The 26442-nt window shown below is 49.2% G+C and overlaps 1 protein-coding gene across 4 annotated transcripts in view; it reads right to left on the bottom strand.

The window, feature by feature from the left end:
* Positions 1 to 3908: 3908 nt before the first annotated feature.
* The window catches only part of THOP1 (thimet oligopeptidase 1), a 236187-nt gene continuing 213653 nt past the window's right edge, over positions 3909 to 26442 (bottom strand). For all 4 annotated transcript variants that reach the window (XM_069215804.1, XM_069215806.1, XM_069215805.1 and 1 more), the window contains one exon: positions 3909 to 4292. In XM_069215804.1, the coding sequence (XP_069071905.1) occupies positions 4134 to 4292 (159 nt within the window). In that variant the 3' untranslated portion in view covers positions 3909 to 4133. The remainder of the gene's footprint in view (positions 4293 to 26442) is intronic.

Here is a 26442-nt window from a genome sequence, read left to right as displayed (position 1 = left end):
GAACGCCAGTACTCAGTCTGCCTCTTCACATCTAAGATTGGATACAGCACCTGCAAGAGTCACAGTCGCAATTACTAGGGACATACAACATCAGTTTTTCACTTTCTACTCTCAACACTTAATTCTCTTTAATTCTATTATTTCTTCACTCACCCTGAGTTCTCTGTAGCCTTGCTTCTCTCTATAAATGATAGCTCTTCTTAAAAAAATGCTTATTACTGATTCTGGAAGAACTTCTCAACCTTTGTTAGAGATTGGTTTTATATAGCTATATATATATATATATATATATATATATATATATATATATATATATAGTTGGTGATAATGCGTTCTTCAAATCAGCTGATGTTATTTAATTTCTCCTGTCTTATTGTGACTTCTGTCAATACTTGTATTTGTAAATGCTTGTTTATTAAAGTTCGCTTCTCCTTTCTTACTTCGACATGTGTTGATAACTTGTATTTGTAAATGCTTGTTTATTACAGTTAGTTTCTCCTTCCTTACTTCGACATCTGTCGATAACTTGTAGTTGTAAATGCTTGTTTATTTAAGTTTGTTTCTCTTTTAAACTCTAGTTTGGTTTATTACCATTGAATTTGTAAATGCTTATTTGTTAACAGTTCGTTTCTCCTTTAAACTTGGCCTTTGTTTATAACCTTGACATTTGTAGATACTTGCTCTTTTAAAGTTCGTGTTTTCTTTGACTTTAATATCTTAAACAAGAACCTTGTAAACATAAGGTTAATTCATACATTAACTCTGTAGCCTTGCCGACTTCCACGGGAACGGTCTACTATCAAACTCTTCGAATAAACCTTGACAATATTTATCTGTTTTCTGTAATATAATCTTCAAATGTAATTTTACCTCACATGAGTTTCTGTTCTGAAGCGCGCTCTCTCTCCACACAGCTGATTCCTGTCAGACCTCAGTTGAAGTGCAAGGCTTCCAGCTGGAGAGCTCGTAACCTAGCAACCAACGATTGCAAGACTAGAACTGTAACTAACCTTCAGGACTCACAACGGCCATCTTGGATCTTCTCTTCTTGATTCTTCCTTTGAAATAAGCGCAAGATTACTCTGCAAACCTTCTTCCAGTTTGGGCTTTGCTGTCTCCACTGAGGATATCTCTTTGCTTTTCTCATGCACTTCTTTGATTTGACTTGGCAAGTTTGTGTGGTCATGACATTACCTTTGCAATTTTGGGGAAAGAAGACTGGGACTGGGAACCTGGTTAGCAGGATCCCAGTGCACCCCATTCCAAGTTGCATCCAGAAACGAGGCAAAAAGTGTATGGGGCGGGGGGTACTGCAAGAAAGTGCCAGTTTCCCTAAATAACATGTACTGCAACTGTGTATGCTGCCACCTGTTGAACATAGCATGCACTGCAACTGCACACACTGCCACCTGAAGAACATACCACGTGCTGCAACTTAGTACACTGCCACATGGTGAACATAGCATGCGCTTCACCTGTGTACACCGTCACCTGGTGAAAATAGCATGCACTGCAACTGCACACACTGCCACCCAGTGAATATAGCATCCACTGCAATGTTGCATGCTGCCACCTGCTGAACATAGCATGCACTGCAACTGTGTACGCTGCCACCTGGTGAACACAGCATGCACTGCAACTGCATAAACTGCCACCTGATTGACGCAGCATGCACTGCATCTGCACACACTACCAGCTGGTGAATATAGCATGCACTACAACTGCACACACTGCCACCTGGTGAACATAGCATGCACTGCATCTGCATACACTCCCACCTGGTGAACACAGCATGCACTGCAACTGCACACACTGCCACCTGGTGAACATAACATGCGCTGCAACTGTGTACACCACCAACTGGTGAACATTGCAGGCACTGCATCTACACACACTGCCACCTTCTGAACACAGCATGTGGTGCAACTGCACACACTGCCACCTGGTGAACATAGCATGCGTTGCAACTGTGTACGCTGCCACCTGGTGAACATAGCATGCACTGCAACTGCACACACTGACGCTTCTTGAATATAGCATGCGCTACATCTGCACACACTGCCACCTTGTGAACATGGCATGCACTGCAACTGCACACACTGCCACCTGGTGAACATAGCATGCACTGCATCTGCACACACTGCCACCTGGTGAACACAGCATGAACTGCAACTGCACACACTGCCACATGGTGAACATAGCATGCACTGCAGCTGAACACTGCCACATGGTGAACATAGCATGCACTGCAACTGCACACGCTGCCACCTGGGGAATATAGCATGCACTGCAGCTGAACACTGCCACCTGGTGAACATAGCATACACTGCAACTCCTTGCACTGCCACCTGGTGAACATAGCATGCACTGCAACTGCACACACTGCCACTTGGTGAGCATAGCATGCACTGCGACTGCACACACTGCCACCTGTCTGGTGAACATAGCATGCACTGCAACTGCATATACTGCCACTTGGTGAACATCGCATGCACTGCAACTGCACACACTGCCACCTGGTGAGCATAGCATGAGCTGCGACTGGACAAACTGCTATCTAATGAATATGGCATGCACTACAACTGCACACACTGCTACCTGGTGAACATAGCATGCACTGCAACTGCACAGAGTGCCACCTGGTGAACACAGCATGCACTGCAACTGTGTACGTTGCCACCTGGTGAACATAGCATGCACTGCAACTCCACACACTGCTACTTCCTGAACACAGTATGCACTGCAACTGTGTACGTTGCCACCTGGTGAAGACAGCAAGCACTGCAGCTGCACACACTTCCACCTCCTGAACAGACCATGCACTGTAACTGCACATACTGCCAACTGGTGAGAATAGCATGCACTGCGACTGCACACACTGCCACCTTGTGCACACAGCATGCGCTGCAACTGCACACACTGCCACCTGGTGAGCATAGCCTGCACTACAACTGCACACACTGCCGCCTGGTGAGCATAGCATGCACTACAACTGCACACACTGCCGCCTAGTGAGCATAGCATGAACTGCAATTGCACATACTCCCAGCTAGTGAATATAGCATGCACTGCAACTCCTCGCACTGCCACCTGGTAAACATAGCATGCACTGCAACTGCACACACTGCCACCTGGTGAATATAGCATGCACTGCAACACATTGCCACAGGGTGAACACAGCATGCACTGCAACTGCACACACCGTCACCTGTCTGGTGAACATAGCATGCACTGCAACTGCACACACTGCCACCTGGTGAATATAGCTTGCACTGCAACTGCACACACTGCCACCTGGTGAGCATAGCCTGCACTACAACTGCACACACTGCCACCTGGTGAGCATAGCCTGCACTACAACTGCACACACTGCCGCCTGGTGAGCATAACATGCGCTACAACTGCACACACTGCCACCTGGTGAGCATGGCATGCACTGCAACTCCTCATGCTGCCACCTGGTAAACATAGCATGCATTGCAAATGCACACACTGCCACCTGGTAAACATAGCATGCATTGCAACTGCACACACTGCCACCTGGTAAACACAGCATGCACTGCAACTGCACACACCGCCACCTGTCTAGTGAACATAGCATGCACTGCAAATCCTCGCACTGCCACCTGATAAACATAGCATGCACTGCAACTGCACACACTGCCACCTGGTGAATATAGCATGTGCTGCAACTGCGCACACTGCCACCTGGTAAACATAGCATGCACTGCGACTGTGTATGCTGCCACCTGGTGAATACAGCATGCACTGAAACTGTGTATGCTGCCACATGGTGGAGAACTACACATCCTGTGCAAGGAGGAAAACCAGGAACCCGTTGCAATTTTTGACACTGAAGACGCAATCAACCGAGTCATCAATCTCAGGAAAACACAGGAAGCATTAGAGCACATGTAAACCTTTATTTGCATATTTTAATCCTCTTACCAGGCCCCTTCAAGTAATTTAAAAAATATTATATTCCTAGAACATGAGCATTCTAACCTGAACAAAAAACAAAACTGTCACAAAGCAGTTTCAAACACTCAGTGCTTGAACACTTGAATCGAGCACTTGAGTGGGACACAATATAGTGGTGCAGAGGGAAGGTAGGGGCAGAGGACGAGTGGTCCTCAGCAGGCAGATGGCGTGCTGCCAGATGCAACATTCAGTCCTTTGCTCAGAAGGAAAGCCTCCTCTGTCGGGTCACGACCCAGGAAATTGCGCAGCATGTCTGCCGCATCCAAGGAACCCCCTGGCTTAAGGATGCAGTTCCTGTAATCGGCACCAACCTGAGAATCAGAAGAAGACATGAGCGTAGGTGAAGCAGAGCAGTAATAAGCTGATACAACAATTCACTGAAAGTGTAATCAAGAAAAGAACATCAAAAATTGCTGATGGCAACTGTAGGAAAGTACCATCTTGCCTGGCATGTTACCCCCATATTGCACTGTATATATATGTTTTAGTCTATGTGTCACTGGGACCCTGCCAGGCAGGGCCCCAGTGCTCATAAGTGTGTGCCCTGTATGTGTTCCCTGTGTTATGACTAACTGTCTCACTGAGGCTCTGCTAACCAGAACCTCAGTGGCTATGCTCTCTCTGCTTTCCAAATTTTTCTCTAACAGGCTAGTGACCAATTTCACCAATTCACATTGGCATACTGGTACACCCATATAATTCCCTAGTATATGGTACTGAGGTACCCAGGGTATTGGGGTTCCAGGAGATCCCTATGGGCTGCACCATTTCTTTTGCCACCCATAGGGAGCTCTGACAATTCTTACACAGGCCTGCCACTGCAGCCTGAGTGAAATAACGTCCACGTTATTTCACAGCCATTTACCACTGCACTTAAGTAACTTATGAGTCACCTATATGTCTAACCTTCACCTGGTGAAGGTTTGGTGCAAAGTTACTTAGTGTGTGGGCACCCTGGCACTAGCCAAGGTGCCCCCACATCGTTCAGGGCAAATTCCCCGGACTTTGCGAGTGCGAGGACACCATTACACACGTGCACTGTACATAGGTCACTACCTATGTACAGCGTCACAATGGTAACTCCGAACATGGCCATGTAACATGTCTAAGATCATGGAATTGTCCCCCCAATGCCAGAATGGCATTGGGGGGACAATTCCATGATCCCGCGGGTCTCTAGCACAGAACCCGGGTACTGCCAAACTGCCTTTCTGGGGTCTCCACTGTAGCTGCTGCTGCTGCCAACCCCTCAGACAGGTTTCTGCCCTCCTGGGGTCCAGGCAGCCCTGGCCCAGGAAGGCAGAACAATGGACTTCCTCTGAGAGAGGGTGTAACACCCTCTCCCTTAGGAAATAGGTGTGAAGGCTGGGGAGGAGTAGCCTCCCCCAGCCACTGGAAATGCTTTGATGGGCACAGATGGTGCCCATCCCTGCATAAGCCAGTTTACACCGGTTCAGGGATCCCCCAGCCCTGCTCTGGCGCAAAACTGGACAAAGGAAAGGTGAGTGACCACTCCCCTGACCTGCACCTCCCAGGGAAGGTGCCCAGAGCTCCTCCAGTGTGTCCCAGACCTCGGCCATCTTGCCATCTTGGAAACAGAGGTGTTTGTGGCACACTGGGCTGCTCTGAGTGGCCAGTGCCAGCAGGTGACGTCAGAGGCTCCTTCTGATAGGCTCTTACCTCTCTTGGTAGCCAATCCTCCTTTTCTGGCTATTTAGGGTCTCTGCTTTGGGGATCTCACCAGATAACGAATGCAAGAGCTCATTAGAGTTCCTCTGCATCTCCCTCTTCACCTTCTGCCAAAGGATCGACTGCTGACTGCTCAGGACGCCTCCAAAACAGCAACAAAGTAGCAAGACGACTACTAGCAACCTTGTATCGCTTCATCCTGCCGGATTTCTCGACGGTTTCCAGGTGGTGCATGCTCTGGGGGTAGCCTGCCTCCTTTCTGCACCAGGAGCTCTGAAGGAATCTCCCGTGGGTCGACGGAATCTTCCCCCTGCAACCACAGGCAACAAAAGACTGCATCACCGGTCCTCTGGGTCCCCTCTCAGCACGACGAGCGTGGTCCCTGGAACTCAGCAACTCTGTCCAAGTGACTCCCATAGTCCAGTGACTCTTCAGTCCAAGTTTGGTGGAGGTAAGTCCTTGCCTCCCCACGCTAGACTGCATTGCTGGGTACCGCATGATTTGCAGCTGCTCCGGCTCCTGTGCACTCTTACAGGATTTCCTTTGTGCACAGCCAAGCCTGGGGCCCGACACTCTAAACTGCAGTGCACATCCTTCTGAGTTGTCCTCCGGCGTCGTGGGACTCCCTTTTGTGACTTCGGGTGGACTCCGGTTCACTTTTCTTCTAAGTGCCTGTTCAGGTACTTCTGCGGGTGCTGCCTGCTTCTGTGAGGGCTCCCTGACTTGCTGGGCGCCCCCTCTGTCTCCTCATCCAAGTGGCGACATCCTGGTCCCTCCTGGGCCACAGCAGCATCCAAAAACCCTAGCCGCGACCCTTGCAGCTAGCAACGCTTGTTTGCGGTCTTTCTGCGTGGGAACACCTCTGCAAGCTTCTTCACGACATGGGACATCCATCCTCCAAAGGGGAAGTTCCTAGTCCTCTTCGTTCTTGCAGAACACCAAGCTTCTTCCAACAGGTGGCAGCTTCCTTGCACCCTCAGCTGGCATTTCTTGGGCTCCTGCCCACTCCTGACACTGTCGCGACTCTTGGACTTGGTCCCCTTGTCTTACAGGTACTCAGGTCCGGAAATCCACTGTTGTTGCATTGCTGGTGTTTGTTCTCCTTGCAGAATCCCCCTATCACGACTTCTGTGCTCTCTGGGGGTAGTAGGTGCACTTTACACCTACCTTTCAGGGTCTTGGGGTGGGCTATTTTTCTAACCCTCACTGTTAGCTCACATAGGTTTGGGGTCCATTTGTGGTTTGCATTCCACTTTTGGAGTATATGGTTTGTGTTGCCCCTATACCTATGTGCTCCTATTGCAATCTATTGTAACTTTACACTGCTTGCATTACTTTTCTTGCTATAACCTGCATAATTTTGGTCTGTGTACATATATCTTGTGTATATTTCTCATCCTCATACTGAAGGTACTCACTGAGATACTTTTGGCATATTGTCATAAAAATAAAGTACCTTTATTTTTAGTATATCTGTGTATTGTGTTTTCTTAAGAGAATGTGCATATGACACTAGTGGTACTGTAAGAGCTTCACTCGTCTCCTAGTTCAGCCTAAGCTGCTCTGCTATAGCTACCTTCTATCAGCCTAAGCTGCTAGAAACACCTCTTCTACACTAATAAGGGATAACTGGACCTGGCACAAGATATAAGTACCTCTGGTACCCACTACAAGCCAGGCCAGCCTCCTACATTGGTTGTGCAGCGGTGGGATAAGTACTTTTAACTACTTACCACTTTGTCATTGTGTACTTTTCATAAGAGAATAATATACATGTATGTCCACTTAACCAAAAAGTTTTGCTTTTCTCCTCTGACACTTTCTACTAAGTGCTGAAAAGTACTCTAAAACTTCTAAAAAGTTTGAAAAAGTTTTTTTCTCTGTTCTTTAAAAAGTCCTGAAACTTTTTCTTCCTTCTCACTGTCTCTAAACCTTCTTTTATAATGTCTGCTGTAGAGTCTGCTCTTAAAATGGTCAATACTGTAGGAGGCTGGCCTGGCTTGTAGTGGGTACCAGAGGTACTTGCACTCTGTACCAGGTCCAGTTATCCCTTATTAGTGTAGAAGAGGTGTTTCTAGCAGCTTAGGCTGATAGAAGGCAGCTATGGCAAAGCAGCTTAGGCTGAACTAAAAGACATGTAAAGCTCCTACTAGACCACTGGTGTCATATACAATATCATAAGAAAACATAATACACAGATATACTAAAAATAAAGGTACTTTATTTTTATGACAATATGCCAAAAGTATCTCAGTGAGTACCCTCAGTATGAGGATGCCAAATATACACAAGATATATGTACACAATACCAAAAATATGCAGTAATAGCAAAAGGAAGCAATGCAAGCAATGTAAAGTTACAGTAGATTGCAATAGGAGCACATAGGTATAGGGGCAACACAAACCATATACTCCAAAAGTGGAATGCGAACCACAAATGGACCCCAAACCTATGTGAGCTTGTAGAGGGTCGCTGGGACTGTAAGAAAACAGTGAGGGTTAGAAAAATAGCCCACCCCAAGACCCTGTAAGGGATTATATGACAGAACACCGAATTAAAAACAACTACTAACCTCAACAACGAGGTCGGAACACCGACCTCGTCCTTACTACTAATGATTTTACCACGAATGCCTTAACAACGATATTTCGTTGTAAAGGCATTCCTGATAAAATCATTAGCAAAGGCACCATTCACCCTACATCCCTCAACCCACCCCCCCAACCCCACCCCAAAACCTAAAACCCGCTGACCCCCCACCCACTCCCCAAAACCAAAAACGCCCCACCCCCCAACCCCACCCTAAAACCTAAAACTCCCTGACCACCCACTCCCCAAAACCAAAAACGCCCCACCCCCCCAACCCCACCCTAAAACCTAAAACCCCCTGACCCCCCACCCACTCCCCAAAACCAAAAATGCCCCACCCCCCCAACCCCACCCCAAAACCCCCTGACCCCCCACCCACTCCACAAAACCAAAAACGCCCCACCCCCCCAACCCCACCCCAAAACCTAAAAACCCCTGACCCCCCACCCACTCCCTAAAACCAAAAACGCCCCACCCCCCCAACCCCACCCCAAAACCTAAACCCACCACTTACCTTCGCCAACTCCCTTCTTTGTACCTTAACCTCGCATGTTCGTTGTTCAGAACATACGTAGTTAAGGCACAAAAATACGAAGTCGTGGTTAAAAAAAGCGCTGTTACGCTTTCGTTAACCACGACTTTCGTAATAAAAAAGTCGTAAAAAAGGATGTTTACCCCCTGTAAGGTAGGTGTTAAGGGTACCTACAACTCCCAGAGAGCACAGAAGTCGTGATAGGGGGATTCTGCAAGGAAAACCAACACCAGCAATGCAACAACAGTGGGTTTCCGGACCTGAGTACCTGTAAGACAAGGGGACCAAGTCCAAGAGTCGCGACAGTGTCGAGAGTGGACAGGAGCCCAGGAAATGCCAGCTGAGGGTGCAAGGAAGCTGCCACCGGGTGGAAGAACTTGGTGTTTTGCAAGAACGAAGAGGAGTAGGAACTTCCCCTTTGGAGGATGGATGTCCCACGTCGTGAAAAAGCTTGCAGAGGTGTTCCTACGCAGAAAGACCGCAAACAAGCCTTGCTAGCTGCAAGGGTCGCGGTTAGGGTTTTTTGGATGCTGCTGTGGCCCAGGAGGGACCAGGATGTCGCCACTTGGATGAGGAGACAGAGGGGGCGCCCAGCAACGTAGGGAGCCCTTACAGAAGCAGGCAGCACCCGCAGAAGTACCTGAACAGGCACTTGGAAGAAGAGTGAACAGGAGTCCACGCGAAGTCACAAAAGGGAGTCCCACGACGCCGGAGGACAACTCATTAGGTTGTGCACTGCAGGTTAGAGTGTCGGGGACCCAGGCTTGGCTGTACACTAAGGAAATCCTAGAAGAGTGCACGGGAGCCGGAGCAGCTGCAAATCACGCGGTACCCAGCAATGCAGTCTAGCGTGGGGAGGCAAGGACTTACCTCCACCAAACTTGGACTGAATAGTCACTGGTCTGTGGGAGTTACTTGGACAGAGTTGCTGAGTTCCAGGGACCACACTCGTGCTGAGAGGGGACCCAGAGGACCAGTGATGCAGTCTTTTGTTGCCTGCGGTTGCAGGGGGAAGATTCCGTCGACCCACGGAAGATTTCTTCAGAGCTCCTGGTGGAAGAAGGAGGCAGGCTATCCCCAGAGCATGCACCACCTGGAAACAGTTGAGAAAGCCGGCAGGATGAAGCGATACAAGGTTGCCAGTAGTTGTCTGGTTACTTTGTTGCGGTTTTGAAGGCGTCCTGAGCAGTCAGCAGTCGATCCTTTGGCAGAAGGTGAAGAGGGAGATGCAGAGGAACTCTGGTGAGCTCTTGCATTCGTTATCTGAAGAATTCCCCAAAGCAGAGACCCTAAATAGCCAGAAAAGGAGGTTTGGCTACCTAGGAAGGAGGATTGGCTACTAAGAGAGGTAAGAGCCTATCAGAAGGAGTCTCTGACGTCACCTGCTGGCACTGGCCACTCAGAGCAGTCCAGTGTGCCAGCAACACCTCTGAATCCAAGATGGCAGAGGTCTGGGGCACACTGGAGGAGCTCTGGGCACCTCCCCTGGGAGGTGCAGGTCAGGGGAGTGGTCACTCCCCTTTCCTTTGTCCAGTTTCGCGCCAGAGCAGGGCTGGGGGATCCCTGAACCGGTGTGGACTGGCTTATGCAGAGATGGGCACCATCTGTGCCCATCAAAGCATTTCCAGAGGCTGAGGGAGGCTACTCCTCCCCAGCCTTCACACCTATTTCCAAAGGGAGAGGATTTTACACCCTCTCTCAGAGGAAGACCTTTGTTCTGCCTTCCTGGGCCAGGGCTGCCTGGACCCTAGGAGGGCAGAAACCTGTCTGAGGGGTTGGCAGCAGCAGCAGCTGCAGTGGAGACCCCGGAAAGGCAGTTTGGCAGTACCCAGGTTCTGTGCTAGAGACCCGGGGGATCATGGAATTTTCCCCCCAATGCCAGAATGGCATTGGGGTGACAATTCCATGATCTTAGACAAGTTACATGGCCATGTTCGGAATTACCATTGTGACGCTATACATAGGTAGTGACCTATGTATAGTGCACACGTGTAATGGTGTCCCCGCACTCACAAAGTCCGAGGAATTTGCCCTGAACGATGTGGGGGCACCTTGGCTAGTGCCAGGGTGCCCACACACTAAGTAACTTTGCACCCAACCTTCACCAGGGGAAGGTTAGACATATAGGTGACTTATAAGTTACTTAAGTGCAGTGGTAAATGGCTGTGAAATAACGTGGACGTTATTTCACTCAGGCTGCACTGGCAGGCCTGTGTAAGAATTGTCAGAGCTCCCTATGGGTGGCAAAAGAAATGCTGCAGCCCATAGGGATCTCCTGGAACCCCAATACCCTGGGTACCTCAGTACCATATACTAGGGAATTATATGGGTGTACCAGTATGCCAATATGAATTGGTAAATTTAGTCACTAGCCTGTTAGTGACAAATTTGGAAAACAGAGAGAGCATAACCACTGGGGTTCTGGTTAGCAGAACCTCAGTGAGACAGTTAGGCATCACACAGGGAACACATACATATAGGCCACAAACTTATGAGCACTGGGGTCCTGGCTAGCAGGATCCCAGTGACACATAACAAACATACTGACAACATAGGGTTTTCACTATGAGCACTGGGCCCTGGCTAGCAGGATCACAGTGAAACAGTGAAAACACCCTGACATATACTCACAACCAGGCCACAAGTGGGGGTAACAAGGCTAGAAAGAGGCTACTTTCTCACAAATACTACCTATGACAATTTAAATTTCAAGAGCCTAAGGAGTCTCTGCTTAGATAGAGGTTTAGTGATAGGAAAGAACCCTAGAAGAGAGTTTCTGTATAACATGCTCATTGTGAATGATGAGTCCCTAGCTGGCACTTCAAATGAGAAGTTAGTAGATAGCTTCCATTCTGACTCAGGGGAACCCCTTGAGGGAGGTGGGGAGCGTTCTATTCCAAATCTGCCCCTCAGCAGACCACATAGCAATGCTGGTAGTAATAGGAGCTCCCATCATAGTAGGGATGTTTTTATTCCTGGAGGCCAGGTTGTTAGAGTCCAAGCTGTTAGGGACAGATCTCCCTCTGTTGTTTCCAATTTATCCTCAGTGTCCAAGCATTCCCAACCCACCCACCCTGAAGACAACATGTTAGAAAGGGAACTCAAAAAGTTGAGAGTGGAAGAGACCAGACTGAAGCTTAAACAGCAACAGCTGGCTCTAGACAGGGAATCCCTAGACCTAGAGAAGGAGAGACAGGGATTGGGGTTAGGACCCCATGGTGGCAGCAGCAGTATTTCTGATAGTAATCCTGTTAAAGAGCATGATTCCAAGAATCTGCACAAGATAGTTCCCCCTTAGAAGGAGGGGGATGACATCAACAAGTGGTTTGCTGCACTTGAGAGGGCCTGGATGGTACAGGGGGTCCCTCAAAGGCAGTGGGCTGCTATATTGTGGCTATCTTTCAATGGAAAGGGTAGGGATAGGCTCCTTACTGTAAGAGAAAGTGAGGCTAACAATTTTACAGTTTTGAAGGATGCACTCTTGGATGGATTTGGCTTAACCACTGAACAATACAGGATTAAGTTTAGAGACACCAGAAAAGAGTCCTCACAAGACTGGACAGACTTTGTAGACTGTTCAGTGAAGGCCTTGGAGGGGTGGTTACATGGCAGTAAAGTTTCTGACTATGAAAGCCTGTATAATCTTATTCTGAGAGAGCATATTCTGAATAACTGTGTGTCTGACTTGTTACACCAATATCTAGTGGACTCAGATCTGACCCCTCCCCAAGAATTGGGAAAGAAGGCAGACAAATGGGTCAGAACAAGAGTGAACAGAAAAGTTCATACAGGGCGTGACAAGGATGGCAAGAAGAAGGATGGTAAGTCTTCTGACAAAGGTGGGGACAAAAGTAAAACTGAGTCTTCATCAGGCCCACAAAAATCCTCTGGTGGGGGTGGTGGGTCCAAATCCTCTTCAAATCAAGTTAAAAAGCCTTGGTGTTATTTGTGTAAAGTAAAAGGCCATTGGACAACTGATGCCAGTTGTCCAAAGAAAAACACCAAACCTCCCACTACCACAACCCCTACTGCAAATTCTAGTGCCCCTAGTAATAGCAGTGGTAGTGAGAGCAAACCTACTAATAGCTAATCCAAGGGAGTAGCTGGGCTCACTTTTGGTAATTTAGTTGGGGTTGGTCTTGTTAGGGAGACCAAAGATGCTGTGTTAGTCTCTGAAGGTGCCAATGATTTGGCCACCTTGGTTGCTTGTCCCCTTAATATGGATAAGTACAAGCAACTTCCTCTAATAAATGGTGTTGAGGTTCAGGCCTACAGGGACACAGGTGCCAGTGTTACCATGGTAATAGAGAAACTGGTACACCCTGAACAACACCTACTTGGTCAGCAGTACCAAGTGACAGACGCTCATAACAACACTCTTAGCCACCCCATGGCTGTTGTGAATCTCAACTCGGGGGGGGGGGTTACTGGTCCAAAGAAAGTTGTGGTTGCTTCAGATTTACCTGTAGACTCTCTACTAGGAAATGATTTAGAGACATCAGCTTGGGCAGAAGTGGAGTTGGAGGCTCATGCAGCAATGCTGGACATTCCTGGGCATATTTTTGCTTTGACAAGGGCTCGGGCCAAAAAGCAAAAAGTACAGGGTAGCTTGGATCCTGGAACAATGGACCAAGTGCTCCCTAAAGCTAGGGGTAGCAAGGGTAAATCCCTACCCACTATCCCTCCCTCTACAGATGATTCTCCTTCTGAGGAAGAAGAATTTTCTTCCTGTGCAGAACCTTCACCAGAGAAGCTGGCAGCAGACACTGCTGAGCTTTTGGGTGGAGGGGGGCCTGCCAGGGAAGAGCTGAGTGTGGCACAGCAATCCTGTCCCACATTAGAGGGTCTCAGACAGCAAGCTGTCAAGCAGCAAAATGGGGATGTCAGTGACTCACATAGAGTTTACTGGGAGGACAACCTCTTGTACACAGAGTCAAGGGACCCAAAACCTGGAGCAGCCAGGAGATTGGTCATTCCCCTGCAGTACAGAGAGTTCCTCCTAACTCTGGCACATGACATTCCTTTGGCTGGGCATTTGGGCCAGATCAAAACATGGGAAAGGCTTGTCCCCCTGTTTCACTGGCCTAGGATGCCAGAGGACACAAAAGATTTTTGTAAGTCTTGTGTGACCTGCCAAGCCAGTGGCAAGACTGGTGGCACACCAAAGGCTCCCCTTATTCCACTACCTGTGGTTGGGGTCCCCTTTGAAAGGGTAGGGGTTGACATAGTTGGCCCCCTTGACCCCCCTACTGCTTCAGGCAATAGGTTTATCTTAGTGGTTGTGGACCATGCCACAAGATATCCTGAAGCAATTCCTCTAAGGACCACTACAGCTCCTGCAGTGGCAAAAGCCCTCCTGGGAATCTTTTCCAGGGTGGGTTTCCCAAAAGAGGTTGTATCAGACAGGGGTAGCAACGTTATGTCTGCATACTTGAAGGCTATGTGGAAGGAATGTGGTGTAACCTACAAATTCACCACACCTTATCATCCACAGACTAATGGACTGGTAGAGAGGTTTAATAAAACTCTCAAAGGAATGATAATGGGACTCCATGAAAAACTCAGGAGGAGATGGGATGTCCTGTTACCTTGCCTCCTTTTTGCTTACAGGGAGGTACCCCAGAAAGGAGTGGGCTTCAGCCCCTTTGAACTCCTATTTGGGCACCCTGTAAGAGGTCCCCTAACACTTGTGAAGGAGGGTTGGGAACAACCTTTAAAAGCTCCCAAACAGGACATAGTGGACTATGTACTTGGCCTAAGATCCAGAATGACTGATTACATGAAAAAGGCCAGTAAAAACCTTCAGGCCAGCCAAGAGCTCCAGAAGCAATGGCATGACCAGAAGGCTGTTCTGATCCACTACCAACCAGGACAGAAGGTGTGGGTACACTCCAAGACAAATGGAGTGGACCCCATCTCATTGTTGAAAAAAAGGGCGAGGTCACCTACTTGGTGGACCTGGGCACTGCCAGGAGTCCCCTTAGGGTGATTCATGTCAACCGCCTAACCCCTACTATGACAGGGCTGATCTCACCCTGCTCATGGCAACAGATGAAGGACAGGAAGAAGAGAGTGACCCTCTCCCTGATCTCTTCTCCTCCACTGAAGTGGAGGGAGTAGTTTTGGCAGACTGTCTTACTGCGGAACAGAAAGACAACTGCATAAATCTCCTTGGACAGTTTTCTGAACTATTTTCAACTGTGCCAGGCACCATATCTTGGTGTGAACACACAATTGATACTGGAGACAGCATGCCTGTCAAAAGTAAAATCTATAGGCAGCCTGACCATGTAAGGGACTGCATAAAGCAAGAAGTTCAGAAAATGCTTGACCTAGGAGTGGTTGAACCTTCTGAAAGCCCATGGGAGAGTCCTGTGGTGCTTGTACCAAAGCCTCACTCAAAAGATGGAAAAAGGGAGATGAGGTTTTGTGTTGATTACAGAGGTCTCAACCAGGTAACAAAAACTGATGCTCACCCTATACCCAGGGCAGATGAGCTCATAGATACACTGGCATCTGCCAAGTATCTAAGCACCTTTGATTTGACTGCAGGGTATTGGCAGATCAAATTGGCTGAGGATGCTAAACCTAAAACTGCATTTTCAACTATAGGAGGGCACTACCAATTTACAGTGATGCCCTTTGGTTTGAAGAATGCACCTGCCACTTTTCAGAGGTTGGTGAACACAGTCCTGCAAGGGTTGGAGTATTTAGTGCAGCATATCTTGATGATCTAGCTGTCTTTAGCTCCACCTGGGATGAGCACCTGGGTCCACCTTTGGAAAGTTTTGGAGGCCCTGCAAAAGGCAGGCCTCACTATCAAGGCCTCAAAGTGCCAGATAGGGCAGGGAAAGGTGGTTTATCTGGGACACCTGGTAGGTGGAGAACAGATTGCATCACTTCAGGGGAAAATCCAAAAAAATGTGGATTGGGTTCCCCCTACAACACAGACCCAGGTGAGAGCCTTCCTAGGCCTCACTGGGTACTACAGGAGATTCATTAAAAACTATGGCTCCATTGCAGCCCCACTTAATGATCTCTCTAGCAAGAAGATGCCTAAAAAGGTATTGTGGATAGCTAGCTGTCAGAAAGCTTTTGAGGAGCTCAAACAGGCCATGTGCACTGCACCTTTCCTAAAAAGCCCATGTTACTCCAAGAAATTAATTGTTCAAACTGATGCATCTGAATTAGGGGTAGGGGCAGTCTTATCACAACTGAATTCTGAGGGCCAGGATCAACCAGTTGCTTTTATCAGCAGAAGGTTGACCCCTAGAGAAAAGCGTTGGTCTGCCATAGAGAGGGAGGCCTTTGCTGTGGTCTGGGCACTGAAGAAGTTGAGGCCATACCTATTTGGCACTCACTTCATTGTTCAGACAGACCACAAACCTCTACTTTGGCTTAAACAAATGTAAGGTGAAAATCCTAAATTGTTGAGGTGGTCCATATCTCTACAGGGAATGGACTATACAGTGGAACATAGACCTGGGAGTACCCACTCCAGTGCAGATGGACTCTGCAGATATTTCCACTTAGACAATGAAGACTCATCAGGTCATGGCTAGTCTTATTGTCCTTCGTTTGGGGGGGGGGGGGGTTGTGTAGGAAAGTACAATCTTGCCTGGCATGCTACCCCCATATTTCACTGTATATATGTTGTTTTAGTCTATGTGTCACTGGGACCCTGCCAGGCAGGGCCCCAGTGCTCATAAGTATGTGCCCTGTATGTGTTCCCTGTGTGATGCCTAACTGTCTCACTGAGGCTCTGTTAACCAGAACCTCAGTTGTTATGCTCTCTCTGCTTTCCAAATTTGTCACTAACAGGCTAGTGACCAATTTCACCAATTCACTTTGGCATACTGGTACACCCATATAATTCCCTAGTATATGGTACTGAGGTACCCAGGGTATTGGGGTTCCAGGAGATCCCTATGGGCTGCAGCATTTCTTTTGCCACCCATAGGGAGCTCTGACAATTCTTACACAGGCCTGCCAGTGCAGCCTGAGTGAAATAATGTCCACGTTATTTCACAGCCATTTACCACTGCACTTAAGTAACTTATAAGTCACCTATATGTCTAACCTTCACCTGGTGAAGATTGGGTGCAAAGTTACTTAGTGTGTGGGCACCCTGGCACTAGCCAAGGTGCCCCCACATCGTTCAGGGCAAATTCCCCGGACTTTGTGAGTGCGGGGACACCATTACACGCGTGCACTGTACATAGGTCACTACTCATGTACAGCGTCACAATGGTAACTCCGAACATGGCCATGTAACATGTCTAGGATCATGGAATTGTCACCCCAATGCCATACTGGCATTGGGGGGACAATTCCATGATCCCCCGGGTCTCTAGCACAGAACCCGGGTACTGCCAAACTGCCTTTCCGGGGTCTCCACTGCAGCTGCTGCTGCTGTGAACCCCTCAGACAGGTTTCTGCCCTCCTGGGGTCCAGGCATCCCTGGCCCTGGAAGGCAGAACAAAGGACTTCCTCTGAGAGAGGGTGTAACACCCTCTCCCTTTGGAAATAGGTGTGAAGGCTGGGGAGGAGTAGCCTCCCCCAGCCTCTGGAAATGCTTTGATGGGCACAGATGGTGCCCATCTCTGCATAAGCCAGTGTACACCAGTTTAGGGATCCCCCAGCCCTGCTCTGGCGCGAATCTGGACAAAGGAAAGGGGAGTGACCACTCCCCTGACCTGCACCTCCCAGGGGAGGTGCCCATAGCTCCTCCAGTGTGTCCCAGACCTCGCCCATCTTGGAAACAGAGGTGTTTGTGGCACACTGGACTAGTCTGAGTGGCCAGTGCCAGCAGGTGACGTCAGAGGCTCCTTCTGATAGGCTCTTACCTCTCTTGGTAGCCAATCCTCCTTCCTAGGTAGCCAAACCTCCTTTTCTGGCTATCTAGGGTCTCTGCATTGGGGATCTCACCAGATAATGAATGCAAGAGCTCACCAGAGTTCCTCTGCATCTCCCTCTTCACCTTCTGCCAAAGAATCGACCGCTGACTGCTCAGGACACCTGCAAAACCGCAACAAAGTAGCAAGACAACTACTAGCAACCTTGTATTGCTTCATCCTGCCAGCTTTCTCGACTGTTTCCAGGTGGTGCATGCTCTGGGGGTAGCCTGCCTCCTTTCTGCACCAGGAGCTCTGAAGAAATCTCCCGTGGGTCGACGGAATCTTTCCCCTGCAACCGCAGGCAACAAAAGACTGCATCACCGGGCCTCTGGGTCCCCTCTCAGCACGACAAGTGTGGTCCCTGGAACTCAGCAACTCTGTCCAAGTGACTCCCACAGTCCAGTGACTCTTCAGTCCAAGTTTGGTGGAGGTAAGTCCTTGCCTCCCCATGCTAGACTGCATTGCTGGGTACCACGTGATTTGCAGCTGCTCCGGCTCCTGTGCACTCTTCCAGGATTTCCTTCGTGCACAGCCAAGCCTGGGTCCCCGACACTCTAACCTGCAGTGCACAACCTTCTGAGTTGTCCTCTGGCGTCGTGGGACTCCCCTTTGTGACTTCGGGTGGACTCCGGTTCACTTTTCTTCTAAGTGCCTGTTCAGGTACTTCTTCTGCGGGTGCTGCCTGCTTCTGTGAGGGCTCCCTGACTTGCTGGGCGCCCCCTCTGTCTCCTCATCCAAGTGGCGACATCCTGGTCCCTCCTGGGCCACAGCAGCATCCAAAAACCCTAACCGCGACCCTTGCAGCTAGCAAGGCATGTTTGCGGTCTTTCTGCGTGGGAACACCTCTCCAAGCTTCTTCACGACGTGGGACATCCATCCTGCAAAGGGGAAGTTCCTAGTCCTCTTCGTTCTTGCAGAACACAAAGCTTCTTCCAACAGGTGGCAGCTTCCTTGCACCCTCAGCTGGCATTTCTTGGGCTCCTGCCCACTCCCGACACTGTCGCGACTCTTGGACTTGGTCCCCTTGTTTTACAGGTACTCAGGTCCGGAAATCCACTGTTGTTGCATTGCTGGTGTTTGTTCTCTTTGCAGAATCCCCCTATCACGACTTCTGTGCTCTCTGGGGGTAGTAGGTGCACTTTACACCTACCTTTCAGGGTCTTGGGGTGGGCTATTTTTCTAACCCTCACTGTTTTCTTACAGTCCCAGTGACCCTCTACCACCTCACATAGGTTTGGGGTCCATTCGTGGTTCGCATTCCACTTTTGGAGTATATGGTTTGTGTTGCCCCTATACCTATGTGCTCCTATTGCAATCTATTGTAACTTTACACTGCTTGCATTACTTTTCTTGCTATAACCTGCATAATTTTGGTCTGTGTACATATATCTTGAGTATATTTCTCATCCTCATACTGAGGGTACCCACTGAGATACTTATGGCATATTGTCATAAAAATAAAGTACCTTTATTTTTAGTATATCTGTGTATTGTGTTTTCTTATGATATTGTGCATATGACACCAGTGGTATAGTAGGAGCTTTACATGTCTCCTAGTTCAGCCTAAGCTGCTTTGCCATAGCTACCTTCTATCAGCCTAAGCTGCTAGAAACACCTCTTCTACACTAATAAGGGATAACTGGACCTGGCACAAGGTGTAAGTACCTCTGGTACCCACTACCAGCCAGGCCAGCCTCCTACAGCAACCATGACAGGCAGCGCGTCACTACAAAACCCTGCTATACAAAGTCTGTATGTGTCATGATGCTACCACAGCCTCGCTTCATGATGAACACAATAAATGTGCATGTGCGCGTCACCACACAGCATGTATGTGTCATGACGCTACCGCAGCCTCGCTTAATGAACACAATAAATATGCATGTGCGTGACACCGCACAGCATGTATGTGTCATGACGCTACTGCAGCCTTGCCTCATGATGAACACAATAAATGTGCATGTGCGCGTCACCACACAGCATGTATATGTCATGAGGCTACCGCAGGCTCGCTTCATGAACACAATAAATGTGCATGTGCGCGACACCGTACAGCATGTGTCATGACGCTAACGCAGTCTGCCTCATGATGAACACAATAAATGTGCATGTGCGCGTCACTCCACAGCATGTGTGTCATGACGATACCGCAGCCTCACTTCATGAACACAAAAATGTGCGCGACACCACACAGCATGTATGTGTCATGACGCTACCGCAGCCTCGCTTCATGAACACAATAAATGTGCGCGACACCACACAGCATGTATGTGTCATGACGCTACCGCAGCCTCGCTTCATGAACACAATAAATGTGCGCGACACCACACAGCATGTATGTGTCATGACGCTACCGCAGCCTCGCCTCATAATGAACACAATAAATGTGCATATGCACGACACCGCACAGCATGTGTCATGACGCTACCACAGCCTCGCCTCATGAACACAATAAATGTGCATGTGCGCGACACCCCACAGCATGTGTCATGACGCTACCGCAGTCTGCCTCATGATGAACAATAAATGTGCATATGCGCGTCACAGCACAGCATGTGTGTCATGACGCTACCGCAGTCTGCCTCATGATGAACAATAAATGTGCATGTGCGTGTCACCGCACAGCATGTATGTCTCATGACGCTACCGAAGCCTCGCTTCATGATGAACACAATAAAAGTGCATGTGCGCGTCACAACACAGCATGTATGTGTCATGACGCTACTGCAGCCTCGCTTCATGAACACAATAAATGTGCACGTGTGCGACACCACACAGCATGTATATGTCATGACGCTACCGCAGTCTGCCTCATGATGAACAATAAATGTGCATGTGTGCGTCACCCCATAGCATGTATGTGTCAAGACGCTACCGCAGCCTTGCCTCATGATGAACAAAATAAATGTGCATGTGGGTGTCACCACACAGCTTGTATGTGTCATGACGCTACCGCAGCCTCGCTTCATGAACACAATAAATGTGCATGTGCGCGTCACCACACCTCATGTATGTGTCATTTCGCTACCTCAGCCTCGCCTCAAGATGAACACAATAAATGTGCATGTGTGCATCACCCCATAGCATGTATGTGTCATGACGCTACCGCAGCCTTGCCTCATGATGAACACAATAAATGTGCATGTGTGCATCACCCCATAGCATGTATGTGTCCTGACGCTACCGCAGCCTCGCTTCATGATGAACACAATAAATGTGCATGTGCACATCACCACACAGCATGTATGTGTCATGACGCTACCGCAGCCTCGCTTCATGAACACAATAATCTTGCATGTCAAATCTGAGGACCCACGCAAGAGGGAGACCCTAAATAGCCCAGGCAGAGGGATTGGTCACCTAGCAGGGCGACCACCTATCAGTATGGGGCTGTGACGTCACCTGCCTGACCTGGCCACTCAAATGCTCCCAGGGCCTCTGCCCACCTTGGATTCAAGATTGCAGAATCAAGTGGCCAACTGGAGAAGCTCTAAGCACCACCCCTGCTGTTTTGATGTATAAGGGCGTGGTCACTCCCCTTTCCATTGTCCAGTTTTGTGCTAGAGCAGGGACCAGGGGTCCCTGGACTGGTGCAAACCGGTTATACAAGGAGGGCACCAAATGTGCCTTTAAAAGCATACCAGTGGCTTGGGGAGGCTACCCCTCCCAAGCCATGTAACACCTGGTTCCAAGGGAGAGGGTGTAACACCCTCTCCGACAGGAAATCCTTTGTTCTGCCTTCCCCTGCCTGAGCTGGTCAAGCAGCAGGAGGGCAGGAACATGTCTGCGGGGTGGCAGTAGCGCGGGCGGCCCGGAAAATCCCAGAAGGCTGGTAGGAGCAATGCTGGTGGTCCTCTAAGGAGCCCCCAGAGTGCATGGAATCATACAACCAATACTGGAAACAGTATTGGAGAATGATTCCAACATGTTTGACACCAAACAAGCCCAGGTTCGGAGTTACCATTGTGTCCAGTATACGCATAAAATGGCATCCCCACACTCACAAAGTCCATGAAAATGGAACTGGAGTCTGTGGGGGTACCTCTGCTGTTGCAGGGGTGTCCTCACACACAGGTATCTGCACCCTGCCCTCTGGGCTGAGAGCGCCTGCCATTGGGGTGGCTTACAGTGACCTGGTGCTGTGACCTGTAGTGAAAAGGGTGCATGCACCCTTTCACGCAGGCTGCAATGACAGGCCTGCAGAACACTTTGCATGGGCACCCCATGAGTGGCATAATACATGCAGCAGCCCATGGGGCACCACTCGTGCCCCAATGCCCTGGTTACCTGGGTACCATATACTGGGGACTTACATGGGGGCACCAGTATGCCAAATGTGGGGTGTGTGAGAACACAGTCACTGGGGTCCTCGTTGGCAGGATCCCAGTGAACACAGTCAAACACACTGACAACAGGTAGAAAATGGCGGTAACCATGCCAAGAAAGATGGTACTTTCCTACACAACCTACCCCCCCAAACGCAGGACAATATGGCTAACCCTGCCCAGATGAGTGTTCATTGTCTAAGTGGAAATATCTGAAGAGTCCATCTGCATTGGAGTGGGTACTGCCAGGTCTATGCTCCACTGCATAGTCCATTCCCTGTAGGGATATGGACCACCTCAAAAGTTTGGGCTTTTCACCTTATATTTGTTTTAACCATAATAGAGGTTTGTGGTCTGTCTGAACAAGGAAGTGAGTGCCAAACAAGCATGGCCTCAGCTTCTTCAAAGCCCAAACTACAGCAAAGGCCTCCCATTCTATGGATGACCAACACCTTTCCCTGGGGGGTCAACCTTCTGCTTATTAAAGCTACAGGTTGGTCCTGGCCCTCTCCGTTAAGTTGTGACAAAACTGCCCCAACCCCTCCCTCAGAAGCACCTGTCTGAACTATGAACTGCTTGGAGTAGTCAGGACTTATTAAAATAGGTATAGAGCACATGGCCTATTTGAGATCTTCAAAAGCTTTTTGACAGCTTGCTGTCCGTAAAACTTTCTTGGCATCTCTTTGATGTGAGGTCATTAAGAGGGGCTACAATGGAGCCATAGTTCTTATTGAACCTCCTGTAATACCCAGTGAGGCCTAAAAAGGCTCTTGTCTGAATAGTAGGGGAAGTCCAATCCAAAATGTTTTGAATCTTCCCCTGCAGTGGTTGAATCTGGCCTCCACCTACCAGGTGGCTCAGATACACAACCTTTCCCTGCCCTATCTGAAGCTTAGAGGCCTTGATAGTGAGGCCTGCCTTTTGCAGGGCCTCTAAAACTTTCCATAGGTGGACCAGGTGATCCTCCCAGGTGGAGCTAAAGACAGCTATATCATCTAGATAAGCTGGGCCATAGGCTTCTGCATTCACCAGCCTCTGAAATGTGGCAGGTACATTGTGCAGAACAAAGGACATCACTGTAAAGTGATAAAGCCCTCCAATGGTTGAAAATGCTGTCTTGGGTTTAGCATCATTTGATAATCTGATCTGCCAGTATCCAGCAGACATATCGAATGTGCTCAGACACTTGGCAGAGGCCAATGTATCTATTACCTCATTTGCCCTAGGGATAGGATGAGCATCTCTTTTTGTAACAGTGTTGAGCCCTCTATAGTCAACACAAAACCTCATTTCTATCTTTCCATTTTGGGAGTGAGGTTTTGGGACTAAAACAACTGGGCTAGCCCAGGGGCTTTCTGAGTGCTCAAGGACTCCTAGGTCCAGCATCTTCTAAATCTCAGATTTGATGAAGTCTCTTTACAATTGCCTGTAAATTTTAGTTTTTATTGACAAACTGTCCCCTGTGCCAATAGTGTGTTTGCAGCTAGTGGTTTGACCAGGTGTCAATGAGAACAGTTCTGTGAACTGTCCTAGGAGGTTCCTGCAGTCTTCTTTCTGTGACTCAGAAAGGCAGTCAGCAAGGACTACCCCATCAACTGAGACATCAGCTGCAGTGTGGGAGAAGAGGTCAGGGAGAGGGTCACTCTCTTCTTCCTGTCCCTCATCAGTGGCCATATCAGCCTGTCATAGTAGAGCTTTAGGCGGTTCACATGAAGCACCCTGAGGGGGCTACTGGGGGTGCCTAGGTGTACCAGATAGGTAACCTCACCCTTCTTCTCCACTATTGTGTGGGGACCACTCCATTTGTCTTGTAGTGCCATGGGAGCCACAGGCTCCAGGTCCCACACTTTCTGACCTAGCTGGTATACAGTCAGGACAGCCTTCTGGTCATGCTATTGATTTTGCAGCTCCGGGCTGGCCTGAAGGTTTTCAGTGGCCTTCTTCATATACTCAGCCATCCTTGATCTGAGGCCTAGTACACTGCCCACGTCCTGTTTAGGGGGTTTGAGAGGTTTCTCCCAGCCTTCTCTTACAAGAGCAAGAGAACCCCCAACATGGTGCCCAAACAGAAGTTCAAACGGGCTGGAGCCCACACCCTTCTGAGGGACCTTCCTATAGGTGGAGAAGAGGCATGGCAGTGGGACATCCCATCTCCTCCTGAGTTTTTCTTAGAGTCCCATGATCATGCCTTTGAGAGTTTTATTAAAACCTCTCTACCAAACCATTGGTTTGAGAGTGGTAAGGTGTGGTTAACTTATAAGTTGGATGCTTGTTTCCGGTCCTTGGCAGGACCTGGCTTGGCAGTTCGGGCTGGACTGTTCCCATGAGGAACAGGGTCAAGACTGATTTGCATATGGCTGGGTCCAAACTGGGGTGGCATGGTGAGCAAAAGAACGATGGATTAAACCCAGATCTGTGACTGGGGGTGAGTGAGTGCATTGTTCAGCACTCTGTCCATCATCCTTTTGTGTTGCTAAAGTTGCCCTAAGTGGGAAGGGTATGCCCAGACATGGGTCCCTTGCTCACTGTGCCATTGGATTCAAGCTAGCCTGGCTGATGAAGGGTGAAACCCTAAAACCGGTCCCAGGATGCTTGTTTCCGGTCCAGGGAGGACCTGGCTTGGCAGTTCGGGCTGGACTGTTCCCATGAGGAACAGGGTCAAGACTGATTTGCATATGGTTGGGTCCAAACTGGGGTGGCATGGTGAGCAAAAGAACAATGGATTAAACCCAGATCTGTGACTGGGGGTGAGTGATTGCATTGTTCAGCACTCCGTCCATCATCCTTTTGTGTTGCTTAACTTATAAGTAACACCACACTCTTTCCACATTGCTTTCAGGTATGCAGATATGAAGTTTGCATCTCTGTATAACACCATTTCTTTAGGAAAATCCACTCTTGACAAGATGCCAATAAGGGCTTTGGCCACTGCAGGAGCTGTAGTGGTCCGAAGAAGAATAGCTTCTGGGTACCTGGTTCCATGGCCCACCACCACCAGAATGAATCTGTTCCCAGAGGCTGTGGGTTGGTCTGGGGGGGGGGTGGCAACAATATCCACCCCAACCCTATAAAAAGGAACCCCAGCCACTGGGAGTGTAATTAGGGGTGCCACCTGTCTTGCCACTGGCTTGACAGGTGACTCCGGAGCGACAAAACTCCTTTGTATCTTCTAACATACAGGCCAGTGAAAGTGAGGGACAAGTCTATCCCAAGTTTTGCTTTGCCCCAAGTGACCTGCCATGTGCTGGGGTCAACAGAAATTCTCTGTACTGCAGAGGGACCACCAAAATTCTCTGTACTGCAGAGGGACCACCAACCTCCTGGTGGCACCAGGTTTGTAGTATCTTGGCTCAGAGTACAAGATATTATCTTCCCAGTACACCTTGTGGGTGCCGCTGACATCCCCTGCCTGTTGAGTGACAGCTTGCTGCCTCAAGTCCTCCAGTGTGGGACGTGTCCTTTGTGCCCTACTGAACTCCTCCTGGCAGAACCCCCTGCACCCAGGAGCGAACTGTGTCAGCCTGAAGCTCCTGTAGTGTAGGTTCTATCAAGGAAGTAGATTCTTCCCCCTCTGGGGTTGAATCCTCACTAGAGGTTGGAGTAGGGGTCACATTTCTGCTCTTCCTACTCTTTGGTTTGGGAAGTTCATCGGCCATTGTTCCAGGCTCCAAGTTTCCCTGATCTCTTTGTTTCTTTGCCTCTGCCCTAGTCAAGGCAAACATATACCCAGTGATGCCCAGCATTGCTGCAGGGGCCTCCAACTCCACATCAGCCCAAGCTGAAGTCTCTAAGTCGTTTCCTAGTAGACACTCTACAGGTAGGTCTGAGGACACAAAACCTTTTTTTTTAGGACCAGTAACCCCCACCCACCTCAGCTGAAATCAACAACTGCCATGGGCTGTGTGGATCCTGCATGGTGGCCTGGAGTGGTCTCCTTGGTCCTCTATACCAGCTGTCCAACTTTGGTGGAGGTAAGCCTTTGCCTTCCCACGCAGGACAGAACCCTGTGCACCACGTCTCTTGCAGCTACCAAGGCTTGTTGGCATATTTTCCATGGGATCTTCAGGCTCTGTGTAGCCCCAGCCCTCAGCACTCCTTCCTGTGGCGCACAGCCCTCTGCGTACCTCTCCTGCAACGTAGGACCCTTCTCCATTTGCGCTGCGTGGGCTCCTCTGTGACTTCTGGTTCCTCTTCCAGTGGGTCTCCTGTGGGGGGCTGCCTTTTCTTCTGTGGACTCTCTGCCTTGCTGAGGGTCTCCCTAGGACTTCCCCCGTGGGTTGAGTCCTCCTGGAGCTTGCTGGTCCCCAGCAGCTCCACTTATGCTTCACTGCAACTTCTGCCTTTGCCAAGGCTTGTTGGTGGCTTTTCCAAGCCACTGACTGACTGTAATCATCCATCCAGCGTGGGACGTCGACTGCATTCTCCAGG

The sequence above is a fragment of the Pleurodeles waltl genome, chromosome 12, assembly GCF_031143425.1.
Source record: "Pleurodeles waltl isolate 20211129_DDA chromosome 12, aPleWal1.hap1.20221129, whole genome shotgun sequence".
Taxonomy (NCBI): domain Eukaryota; kingdom Metazoa; phylum Chordata; class Amphibia; order Caudata; family Salamandridae; genus Pleurodeles; species Pleurodeles waltl.
Note: the sequence above shows the minus strand (reverse complement) of the source record. Positions and strands in the feature narration are given on the sequence as shown.